Source organism: Carcharodon carcharias, chromosome 3 (assembly GCF_017639515.1).
Source record: "Carcharodon carcharias isolate sCarCar2 chromosome 3, sCarCar2.pri, whole genome shotgun sequence".
NCBI lineage: Eukaryota > Metazoa > Chordata > Chondrichthyes > Lamniformes > Lamnidae > Carcharodon > Carcharodon carcharias.
The window spans coordinates 203698080-203711339 of record NC_054469.1 but is presented as its reverse complement, the minus strand read 5'-3'; the positions used below and the strand labels follow the sequence as shown (position 1 = coordinate 203711339).

General features: G+C 41.4%; 1 protein-coding gene across 1 annotated transcript in view; it reads right to left on the bottom strand.

Annotated features, from left to right (window-relative positions):
• Nucleotides 1-13260, bottom strand: part of LOC121276073 (collagen alpha-6(VI) chain-like) — a 229249-nt gene that overhangs the window by 60849 nt on the left and 155140 nt on the right. The window contains exons 24-29 of the mRNA XM_041184013.1: nt 11540-11602; nt 8801-8863; nt 6878-6928; nt 4254-4356; nt 3271-3517; nt 2955-3156 (exon numbers count right to left, since the gene is read on the bottom strand). Of these exons, the coding sequence (XP_041039947.1) occupies nt 2955-3156; nt 3271-3517; nt 4254-4356; nt 6878-6928; nt 8801-8863; nt 11540-11602 (729 nt within the window). The remainder of the gene's footprint in view (nt 1-2954; nt 3157-3270; nt 3518-4253; nt 4357-6877; nt 6929-8800; nt 8864-11539; nt 11603-13260) is intronic.

Sequence of the window (13260 nt, the reverse complement as noted above, 5' to 3'; positions counted from 1 at the left end):
GGGAAACTCTGTATTTTTGATAGGTTACATTTGTCATGTAACTTATTTGTCATGTAAAATGTGTAAATAATTTGAATTTTTCACATTCTTTGATGACACTTGTAGAAGGGTTTAGTCAGTGACAAGTGTTTAACCTACTATATAATGTTAGAATACAAAAATCAAATCTGTGAACATCCACACCTGGCACAAGAATGTACCTACACCACACAGACTGCAGCGGTTCAAGAAGGCAGCTCACTATCACCTTCTCAAGGGCAATTAGTGGTGGACAATAAATGTTGGCCCAGCCAGCAATACCCATAACCCGTGAACAAATAAAACAAAGCCTAATTTTATTGTGACGTGGACCAGAGAATTAAGAGCAGAGGTCAGAGCAACAAATTCATGGCATTCTTAATTTTCCAGTGATTAATTTCCATTCATCTAAAATTTGGAAGCATCGCAAATAATACTCTCTAACCTTCACCCTATATTCTCCAATCTAAATGATAATCAAGCAGGGGTCAGCACTAGAAATTGAGCGGTACAAAATTTTTATTAATTTTGGGGGAGGGAGCTTACGACCTAAAGTTGTTGAATTCAATATTCAGTCCAGAAGGCTGTAAAGTCCCTAGTCGGAAGATGAGGTGTTGTTCCTCCAGTTTGCGTTGGGCTTCACTGGAACAATGCAGCAAGCCAAGGACAGACATGTGGGCAAGAGAGCAGGGTGGAGTGTTGAAATGGCAAGCGACAGGGAGGTTTGGGTCATTCTTGCGGACAGACCGCAGGTGTTCTGCAAAGCGGTCGCCCAGTTTACGTTTGGTCTCTCCAATGTAGAGGAGACCACATTGGGAGCAATGGATGCAGTAGACTAAGTTGGGGGAAATGCAAGTGAAATGCTGCTTCACTTGAAAGGAGTGTTTGGGTCCTTGGACGGTGAGGAGAGAGGAAGTGAAGGGGCAGGTATTGCATTTTTTGCGTGGGCATGGGGTGGTGCCATAGGAGGGGGTTGAGGAGTAGGGGGTGATGGAGGAGTGGACCAGGGTGTCAATTTACTTTGATGAACATTGAGAGTGGATCGCTTAACTATTTTTAATATTTTTGTGTTAAGTCGTACTCACTTCTGTTAAATTAGAATTAGAAACTTTGGTTAAGTACATTCTCTTTATACCCTTATAACTAAAGAATATTGATATTGCAGTTTTTCTGTCCATTATTTTAGCAGATCACTTATCATGTTTGCAACAAATTCCTGTGCATTATTTCAACCAAGTTCTTAACCTGTTATTTTAAATGAGCTTATGATTTTGCTAAAATATTGCACAGATAAATTTCAATTAAGCTGATTATACATTAGTGTAGATGGGAAACTCTGTATTTTTGATAGGTTACATTTGTCATGTAACTTATTTGTCATGTAAAATGTGTAAATAATTTGAATTTTTCACATTCTTTGATGACACTTGTAGAAGGGTTTAGTCAGTGACAAGTGTTTAACCTACTATATAATGTTAGAATACAAAAATCAAATCTGTGAACATCCACACCTGGCACAAGAATGTACCTACACCACACAGACTGCAGCGGTTCAAGAAGGCAGCTCACTATCACCTTCTCAAGGGCAATTAGTGGTGGACAATAAATGTTGGCCCAGCCAGCAATACCCATAACCCGTGAACAAATAAAACAAAGCCTAATTTTATTGTGACGTGGACCAGAGAATTAAGAGCAGAGGTCAGAGCAACAAATTCATGGCATTCTTAATTTTCCAGTGATTAATTTCCATTCATCTAAAATTTGGAAGCATCGCAAATAATACTCTCTAACCTTCACCCTATATTCTCCAATCTAAATGATAATCAAGCAGGGGTCAGCACTAGAAATTGAGCGGTACAAAATTTTTATTAATTTCTTTGTTGAATCCTTTACTTAAGGTCAATACAACACTGCCCTCTGTAGGAACTGCAACCAAACAGCATCACATAAACTCAGCTAAAAATTAAACATTTAAACTCTCACAGGGGCTAAATTTGATAGCCCCAAAACCCAACATGGGGATCACAATGCACGATTAACTCACACCCATTGACTGCAATGCAGGCAGCACTCCAACTCCAAGTTGCCTGCTGTTTTAACTGATTTGGAGCTGGCATTCAGCCAGCGCTAACCATGTTATTGATTAGCTGAATGTATCAGCAAGATCCCAATATTGTGAGCATTTTGCACCAGTGGAAAATAGTGTAACATGGGAGAGTGTGACTTTCAAGGCTTTTGGATGCTGCATTAAAGGCCTTGGTGCAAGGGAGGAGAGAAATCCTGTATCTGCCAGGGGCCAAGACACATAATCAAAAGGCAGTGAAAGCAGCCAGTCATGGAGGCTGATGTCAGGAGTCAAGCCTCAAGGACCTGGATGCAGTGTTACAATTAGTTCAGTGACCTCAAATGAGTGGTCAAAGTGAGTGAACGCATCAAATGCCATATCCTTCCAACTGCACTACTTGCCTCCACCACTGCTCAGTTCACCAAATCCCATCACTCACCTATTAACATCTCTATCAATCAAGATGCTTACATGCTTCAGCACATTCTCACAAGATTAGCACTGTTGTTAGACACACACACATGCATGCGCGCTTGCACTTACTACCAACTATTTAACCATGGCAGGCATAATGGCTAATCAGATTTCACAATACTCATTGATGTACTTCCCTTTCTCTTGTTGGAAAAGGTGGCACACAATCGAACTAACTGGAAAAGCTGTCTGTACTTCCTGACCCCATGGAGGAGATGGTACTGACCATTATTGGAATGCCCATGACTGAGGCTGTGACTGACGGAGGAGCTAGAATCAAAGATGATGGTATCCTCACACCTAACACAGTCACATTCAACCTACACTCTTCAAGTTTGCAAGCTGCAGATGGTGAAAGCACCTTTTTTCCCTCCATATCTCTACACTACAGCCTTACCCTTTTGCCATTCTCCTTTCGGATACCTAAGAAGTGCAGGATGACCTGGTCAGGAGGAACATCAAGAGACAGTGATGACAAAGAAACACCATCACTTGATTTCGCATGTGCAGCCACCAACTCAGATAGAGACACTGCTTGTAATTTAGAAGATGGTATAGTGGCAAGATTTGCACATGTCGATTCATCGGGCAAAAGTGCCCTGCAACCAGAGCAGGGGACAAGTATAGAAAAGGTCCCAGCTTCCCAAAGGGTGTGGTTGTCCACAGTTTCTGCAACAGAGGAATCAGATGAGCACTTCAATGGGGCAGCCTACACAAGAACAACGTGTGCAATGAAACACTTGATGCATTGGGAACCTGCAATCATTATGTTGAGCATGGAAGAGGCTGGCACCAACTTGGCAAAGAGCTTTGTGTAAAGCTTAGAGCCCATCTTTTCCAGCATGGAAGTGGTGACCAACTCCGTCAACACACTTCTGGACCCAATCATGATACAGTATCCGATGGTCGATGTCTCAGTTTCCATTGCAGAACAGACAGCTTCCACCAGGAATCTGAATGCTGCAGTGGGAGCTCAGACAGCTACCATCATAGTTGTGGATGCCAGTGAGCAAAGGGGCTTGCAGGCTATCAAAACAGTCCAAAGATTTGTCTTTCCACAGATTACTAGGATCGCTGAGGCACCACCTCAGGGAAACGACAATGGTTCCATGAAGCACAAACCTGTTGTCCTCTCTCAGGATGACTCATCCCCCCCCGCCCCTGCCACTTCTCCAATGCGCTTGCTGTTGCCTGTCATTCAGTCAGCCAATATTGTTGCAGTCCATAGAGAGAAGATGCAATCCTCAGTCAGGCCTTCAAGGTTCAAAGCTTCTTGAGGTTGGACTCCAAGGCCATCTGCAATCTCCTCCACTGAAAATCAGCAGTCTGGAGCCACTAGAAGGAGTACTGCATAGGAACACAGGACAGGCATGTGGAAGGCAAACACTAAGAAAGTGCACAAGGATGATGTGTTGACTTATGAAATGTGGAATGATTTCATTTATAAGTTTGGTTTGGAATGTTTATTTTGTAGCGGTTTTATTTTTCCATTATGGCGAAGTAAATCCTGGGAATATACGGTGTGGAACTGCTGACGAGTGGGGAATTGCAGTTGTGGTTAGTGGTTTTGCAATCAGATGAATTCTTCATGGACAGTCTAGCTAGAAAGGGGTCATTAACATTCCCTCCCATCTTCCTCCCCCTCCTTCTCAAACTCCTACTCCTTCTCATGCTTGTGTTCCCGAGGTCCTTGCACAGTAACTGGTAACAAGGGCTGTCCCCTCAATGATGACATGGTGCAGCTTGCAGAGCACCATGACAAATCTTGACACCTGCTCCTCTGAATGCTTGTCTAGCTCCTGCAGAATGGTCCAAACAGTGGAAGTATTATTTTAGTATGCCAGTGCTCTGCTTGATCACATTTTGTGCATGCATGTACACGTGCCAAGCAGGACAAGTTGCTGTAAGGAGAAGGAGGATAGGGAGGAGGATTCTCGGTAGGAGGCCATATCTGCCCAGAGTGTTCAGGGAGCAATTCTCCTACAGTCATCAGCCATGTGGTCAGATAGCTCTTGTTGCCCAGTAGTCATCCTTTGGTTTACCTTGCTGGCTCTATTGCAACTAGCACAGTGGACTACCACAGCGTAATGGCATTATGACTGTTGATATGACACTGGGCATTGACTTGCATGATTCCCTGACCATGGTCACACACATGCACATCGAAGGAATGAAAACCCCTTCAGTTCTGGTGTAGGGCACAGTTGACACCGCAAGATGACATGCATGCAGTCAACGACACTGTATTCCACGGGAAATCCTATCAATGTTATATGCTCGCTTCACTTGCTTTTCTCATGCGGCAGCTTCACCATCTGGCGTGGGCCCCCTGCTGCTAGTAAAATACCAGCGGTGTTGGAAAGAAGTCTTTAAGGCCATTAATTGGTCACAAAAGGGTCTCTATAAGCACAAGGTCAGGCGGGTTACCTGACACACTCCCTGTTGCTGATAAAATTCCAGCAGAAGCAGGCCATGGCAGTCTCCACAAAACTATACAATTTTAAAACTCCTTCCCCAACTCCAGTGGGGAGGGACATTCCTGCTATTGTTCCTCACTGAGGTAGGAGAATTGTTCCCTGACCACCCAGGTACATATGGCCTCCTACCAAGAAACCTTCTCCCTCTCCTCCTCCTTCCAGCAGCTTATCCTGCTTGGCAAGCCTCCGCTCAATCTCTAAGTTAGGGGCCATTCAAGGGAAATGAATACTAATGCACCCATGTCTGCCAGTAACTGGTTTGTGCAGAAACTTTGAAGCCAGCAAAAGCTCCTTGAGTGCCTATCACAACATTCCCTGTAGACTGTAGCAACTTTAAGCAGCTATAGACTGCACCAAACACTTATAGAATTGAGGCATAGTCATAAGGAATCAATCAGCAACTAACCTGAGAGTGGTTGAGGATCCCTGGTGGGGGTTCCTTCCTGCTCTTGAGCACTGATTCAGCTGTGTGAGGTTAAGGGAGTGTGCTAGCTGAAGCATGGAGATCCAAGAAGCTTGCATTGGTTTAAAACCAATGTTGTGTGTAGATTGGCATCATGATTCTCTATTCGGAATACTTCCAGTGGCCTTTCACTACATGCTTGCAAACACCCCCACCAACATGGTATCCAATACAACTCCTCCCAAAAGTGTGCTTGCGTGCCATGGACGCCATCTTGGACACCAAACAGCAGACATAACATCTAAACAACGGGCACTACTGATTTGGGTCCAAAATTCCTGCTGAGCTGATGTCAAGTGTGGCATGAATTCACCGGAATCAGGGTGAGCGTCCTTGGATATAATATCCTTGGCAGCTGGCAGGTTGGAAATCTCTGGGGTGTTGAGATGGGGGGATGGGGTGTCAGAAGACCCTTGATAGGAAGAACCGGTTCCAAAAAAATTGCCTGTCAGCTCTGTTGAGTTGCAGGATGTGACCTTGACCTTGAGACCCCAGTGGGTCCTACTTCCTTCCACCCCCTAAATGACTTGAACATTGATCTCTTTCTTGTATCTAAACTACTCATGGTGAGCCAGTGATGGCTGCAGGAATTGTTTCATTGGGAGAAGCTATCCTATTAGCTCCTCCTACTTACGACTTTGGGAACTTTATATAAATTGCCTGGAACTTGGTCACCCTAAGCTCTATTGGAAACTAACATTCACTTCTCTGCCAGACTGATAGCCAGTGTTCTGAGTCCTGATTTGCCTTCTCAGGCACCACTACTATTTTTCAGTGTCAGAGGCACTGTGTTTGGAACTCCAATCAGTAAGTTTAGGGTCAAATGCATGGTGCGTGGTTGCAACATTTTTCTGTGCATTGTTTTTAGGTAGACATTAAACTATTTATTTTAAATAGGTGCCTAAAAATAGCACCCAGATAAATGTTGTACAAGCACACTAAACATTCATATCTGATCAGAAAATATATTGCTCCCACTCCATTTGATCAATTCCCTCTCGTTTCCAACAGGTCTTGAAATGATAAGCTGATGGCCTTGCAATTTAGGAAAGCATTGCCTTTGTGCTGTTTCTTTCAAAGTTGCTGCTAAAATGGGTTAAAGAGAGAAACCTTAGTATCTGTATATTAATATTGAAAAAAAAGACAAAACTATGATCTTGCATCTCTCAATAACACTTCATTAGTCAGAAATTTTTTCAAAAGCAACATAAAAAGAACAGTGAAAGATATTTTTCAGATCAAGAAATAGAATACAGGGTAAATTCAGTGCTTGAAAGGATCATGGGTTAGAGATATGGTGACAATATATCAGTTCTGATCTCCACACCCATGCTTTCACTGGCAGTGTGAACATATCCTACATGCAACAATACACCTTACCTTTTTGCCTTTTATTCCTTTGGGACCAAATCTATTTTTGCCATCTGTACCCTGTATGATAAGCAACATTTTTAATACAGTTGTACAATTTGATCAACACTTCTTTATTTGACCTTCTATATTTCAAAATGCAAATTCTATGAAAAATGAAACATAGTTATAATATATCCTTAGCCTCATGTTTTAGAATAATTAGCCAATAGACAATAAGGCCACTACCTTCAAGGGAACTCGGACTTCTAGATTTCCAAACTATCCCTTCTCCTCCCCATTCTAAAACTTGTTCCAGAAAATATTGGGGTCATTGATTCTGTGAGAATTAGACTGTGTATTGCTAATCATTGTGAACTATAGTGAGAGGATTCTCAACTAATGTGGTGCTTGGGTTCCAATGGGGTAGATGTCACAGTTGGGCTTTTACAAATACTTAGATGTGCTGATTCCACATGCTTCTCTGTACTATTCTAATGTCATAGTTAAAATAGTTCAAATTGTCATATAAGAGTTTGGCATGTGCATATTCAACTTTCGTATCAGAAGTATACCAACCTAATTTTCTACCATAATGTGCTCATTAAAGTTCCATATGATCATAAATGATTGATATATATTCATGCTGGTATATTAGCAGATTAAAATGTGATTTCTGGTTATTCTCACACATTAATATAGACTGGGTGCCAAGTATGAAAGACACAGGTATGGACATGACTATCCCATATGCTATGCCATTGTTTATTGGGATTACTGACAGTTTATTTATTTCAAAACAATTTCTCTAGATAAAAGAATTGAACAATAAATTCACTGATCTTTCAATATTATTGGGGGACCATGCTCAAAAGGAACATGAGTTAATGATAGGGTTACAGCATTGTAGCAGAATACTCCATCCTGTGTTCTCTTAATGTAGAGTTCCCCAGAGGGAACACAAAATCAGTGTATTTACTTAAAATACATAAATGATCTAGGCCTGGCTGTTTCTGAGTTCAGATATGACAAAGAACTCCTTAAGCACTTTGGATTATATTTTATATGTCAATGCTTTACAAAAGAGATACAGTATCATACTAAATTCATTTACCTAGTCATCAGTTTCACCCTAAGCAACTGTTCTATTCCAAAAAGGATAGGAAAAAAACCACTGAAGTTTCTGGCTTGTCATTCAAAGTGTCTATGCTTTTAAAACCTATTTGCCATACTATCTTTGCTGCAAATGATTTAAACACATAAACTTGACTAGTACGTGTGAAGATAGCCTAACATGTGATATTTGAAAGTTTCTAAGTTGACAAGTGAAAGTCATAGGTGGAATATTACATGAACTGGTCATCGTTACTTGTAACTAGGCTCATGGTAGCCATCCCACTGCCTATTCTAAGACTTGCATTATCTGGTTACATAGGTGTGTTTCATTCAAGGATAGTCTGACACAACCATTAGAATGAAACAAGTTTCAAGAGCCTGAGCCATAACTACTCTATCATAGGACTAACAGAAATGATTCATTTTTAATCAAGGTACTAAAATCCATTCAGTGTAAATATTACATTCTGAAATTAGCCTGAAGCTATCCTCTTTTTTAAACTTTGCATTGTTGTTTCCTTTATGCTGTTTCTCATAAATTATATTCTTCTGGAAGTATCAAAAATAGAAAATCACATATGCACTTTGCAAATTTAAATCATATATTGCTACTTCAGCTCTTGAATGCTTGAACAAAAACATACTATATTTTGGATTTGATTATAATGTATGGAATAGCGGAATCAAGCATATTTCTCTACATAATTAGTAACTGAGTCAGAGCCCTTCAACTTTATTTCTGAAGGTCTTCTAGATTATTTATGATGAATGTTGCTTTTTGCCAGAAAATGTGTTTCAAGAAAGGATAAATTGAAAAAAAAAACAGAAAAAGCTCACCGTTATCCCACGAGGTCCCTCTATTCCTCTCACGCCTTTTTCTCCAGGATTTCCAGGCTGGCCCTGTTAAATATCCAGAGAAACTGGTTAGTAATTGGTTAATAACACAAGTATATTCAAGGGAATGTAAGGGTACATGTTACAATTTAGCACTCCCAGCATAGGGCTCCATAAAACAAAAGTACATAATTAGGAATTAGGTGCGGAAGCCAGTGCAGCTGGTTAACAGTTCGCAAGATTCTCTCTCCATTAAATTCTATCTGGCGTGGCAGCTCATAAACTACATTTTATAATCTTTTCTTAATGTTGCAACACAATTCCTCACGTACACAACAAATTGAAATCTCCGCAGGTTGCCAACTGTAAAACCTGCAATGAACTAAGTGATGATACAAAGCTCCAAATAATTAAAAATTGTTGAATATTATTGAGCGAACAGACCCTGATGCAGCAGGAATATAGTTCAATAATATTTTTCTTATGAAAGAGAAGAGAATTGTGTCATGACCGCTTTGAAAATGGCCATCAGCTAAAACCAAATATCTCGATTGTTATGACAGACATATTTTATGAATATGATTAAAATGAGCAACTCTCAGTGTAGAGAACTGTAAACTTGATATGGTGCTAATGCCAGTATCTGATAATCACGTTTCTTTCTGACTGTTACTCCTTGATCCGAACAGTATTATTCTGTGCCAGTGAAGTAACAGATTATTACAAAGCAGTGCAAGGTTTCATGCATGACATTCCCCGTTCTGTTTGACCTGGTCATGCTTTTAAATCTAATCATGTCTGCTGTTCTATGTCTTAAGTAAAAATTCTGACTTTCACAAGGTATCTTATCAGCCTGAGGCCATCTTTATCTCTGCTGATAACTTCAACAAATCCAATTTGGGAGCTGCTGAACACTATTTAAAAATTTAAGTGTAGTTGCATCTTTATAATTTTTTGCTGAAATTATCTCCCACAACTTTTATGAATTCTCTTTTTTAATCCGCTTAGTACACAATTTTTGCTCTTCTAAAGAGGATGTCAACACTTTGGCTCCAAATTGAACCTTGACAATCATACAGGAGAAATATTCCTCCATTGTTTCATTCTGTTCTATGGATACAACTGGCAACATATTTTACCCTGACTAGACCGTTGAATCTTCTGCTCTCTGGGCTGCAATATGATGCAGAATCTCAATTCAATAGACTTGCACTCAACGGGGAAGCAGGTAATGGGTCAAGAACCCATTCGCAATTGAAGCAGGCTTCCTGCTTCTTTAACTCAGCATTAGCATTAGCATTCCACTTCTAGGTTCCCTGGCCAATAAGAGAGAGCAGGCAGGATGACATGCTGAATCTGTCAAAGGAAGAATTTCTAGTTAAAGGGAACCTGGCAGGGGTCAGAATGGATGAACAGTATGTTGACTTGTGGAACCACAGGAATGGAGAGGGGATCTGGGAAGGCTGTCTGCCATGTTTCAGATTCTCACCTGGAGGTCCTGGTTACCTGGATCTGAGGGTCTAAAGTTAAGTGATGTTTGCCAAGCATGGGAGGAAGAGACCAGCCTCTCAAATCGAGCAGGCATTGGTGGAAATGGCCAAAGAAGTGATCAGCAGGAGTGTGAAGTCTCCAATATGGAGAAAGTGCACGGAGAGAGTCAAGGGTCTCAGAAGGGAAGGAAAGGTGAGTGGCACAACACTTTCAGGTGCCAACCCCACACTCTGACTTTCCCAGCATTCCCATACACACCTTGCAGCTCCATTCTTTCCCTCCAGACATACCCTCACATCATCATTTAGACAGCAGCCACTCACCCTCATCCTACTGTCCACTCCCATCAATGCCTCGCAGTTATCCACCATGAATGTTGCCCTTCCTTCCTCTCCACACAATCCATTATTTACACTAACAACACTCTGCTTTCTCTCTTTGCAGAAGAGAGCACAGAAATCCAGGGGCAGGCAGAGAACCAGCGGTGTCCCTCCTTGACAGTTACAGGCCATCTGGTCCACTGGGAAGGATGTTTTGTTTCAGGATGCTACAGATGTTAGCAATTTACTGCTGTGAAAGCCCGAGCCTCTTGAAGCACCGGTGCTCACACGTAAGGAGAGAGCTGATCCTCTTCTTAAGACCCTCTGTTGCAGGGGTCTTGCCTTCTTTATTCTGCTAAGAAGCACCAGCATCTCATCTGGTGATGACTGGAGCTCTTCATTACCTTGGGAAATCGGTGTTCCAGCTGTTGAAGCCTCAAGGCAGGGTTTAAGTTCAAAGTTAATTATCTGTTTGTTGCTGACAGCTGCGTGGGAGTTCCCCAACTCACCCGCATACCTGCCCGGTCCATCACCGAGGTTCCTGACTAGGTGTCGATTTTCAGGAATTTAACACCAGGTTCACACTGGAGCACACCTCCTGTTGGCAGTTAAAATTCTGTCCAAGCTCTCTGGCCCTGATAGTATCCTTCCCATGTATGCCATTAAATTAAGTGTAATACTTTCAATGTTACAATAGTGACTGCACTTCAAAAATACTTCATAGACTGTAAGGCACTTTGAAACATCCAACGTTGTGAAAGGCACTCTTTCTTTTTGAACTCAATCCTGCTAAATACCAATCTTTTCTGTCCGACCTTTCCTTCTCCTTAGAAATTTGCCAATATTCATTCTATCCTCAAGAAAGACCAGTGTCCATTCCACTGATGATCATGTTGTCTATGTTGAATAAATAGTAAATAATGATACTTACAGTTTTCCCTTTATGACCAAGTTCACCATTTATTCCCAGAGGACCAGACTCTCCAGATGGACCCTGTCATGCAAATAATATGGATGATTGATTATAGTGGCTGCATATTTCACAATTACTAATATTGTGACTTAAGAGTCACATTTGCACGCTTGTTGCAGGGTGACCGAGTTGGCACTTTAGATAGAATAGTTCTGCAGATACTTGTTAGATGGAAAACATTCCCATGGGAAGGTCCCAAGTTTAATCCCTGATCTGTGCTAAATTGGCTAATATCAGTCAGGGTGACAACAGAGGAGCTATAACTGGACTCAATACATCTAGGCTGGAGAGAAGAAAAGAAACAGCCAGCTGGAGAGTACATATGCAGATTAGATGAGAACAGGATGAGTTCCATTATGATATTTCCAACTATCATATAGACTGCCGATGTTCACAGTTAAGATTAAAGCATAAATAACAGACAGTTGGTCAAGTTGTCTCAACAAGAAAGCATTGATCCTTGCTGATATGGAGAGTAGGAAGAAAAAATGAAATTAGAAGAGAAGACAAGTTAAAACAATGTAAACGTTTGGAGCTTCATAAATGATTTAAACCAATTTTTAAAGCTCATCCCTGGACTGTTTGTATCACATTTAGTATCGGAGTAAGTTCCGTTTAACAATTAAATGAGCTGGTAACTCTTTCGAGTACAAACCCGTTTCCATCTGTTTCAGATGAAGTTACATTGTTTCATAGTTTGCCATTGTGAGATTTGAACTCTTGATCTTGGGGTAAATGAGCTGGTAACTTGCAGTTGTGACTAAACGCCATTAAACAAAATATCTGGCTCACAATTACAACTCATTCAGTACCACTTCTGGCCATCAGATGCCACTGTTGCTCTCAGTAAGAGGTTCAGTGAAAACGTCCAGAGCGCAGTATTGCCTGGAGCAGTATTCTTCACTGGGTCACAGAGCCAGATTTTGCAATTTAAAGATTTTACATCAGTGTGGGACACCACACAGCATCATAAATTCTGGCATGGATACCAGTGCACCTGACTCATGCCCTGCTTGACTTCTCCATTCATTAAAAGGACAGCAAAGCTCACAGTAACCTATTATCCGATTCCCATCTAAAAGTATTTTCACTGCTTCTTCAGCTGTTCCATCTCGGCAAAGTCTCTTGCTAACTGCCTGAAACTTCTGTCTCTTGTCAACATCACTCATACTTTGCCAGAGAGCCTTTTGTCTGCTCACATTGTGCTCTGTTCCCAGCTCTGTGAGAGTACTCAACAACCTGAATTTAGATAAAAACAAAATACTGCGGATGCTGGAAATCTAGAACAAAAACAAAAATACCTGGAAAAACTCAGCAGGTCTGACAGCATCCACGGAGAGGGATACAGTTGACGTATGACCCTTCATCAGAACCAAGACATATAGAAATGAGATGAAATATAAGCTGGTTGAGGGGGTTGGGACAGGAGAGCTGGATAGGGGGCCAGTGATAGGTGGAGGCCAAGAAGAGACTGCCAAAGATGTCATAGACAAAAGGACAAAGGGGTGTTGACAGTGGTGATATTGTCTAAAGGATGTGCTAATGGGGACATTAAGGGAAGCAAGCTAGTGGCAGATGGCCCTAGTGTGGGTGGGGTGGGGGGAAGGGATTGAAATGGGCTAAGAGGTGGAGATGAAACAATAGATCGGAATAAATTTAAAGATAGGAGGGAAAAGAAA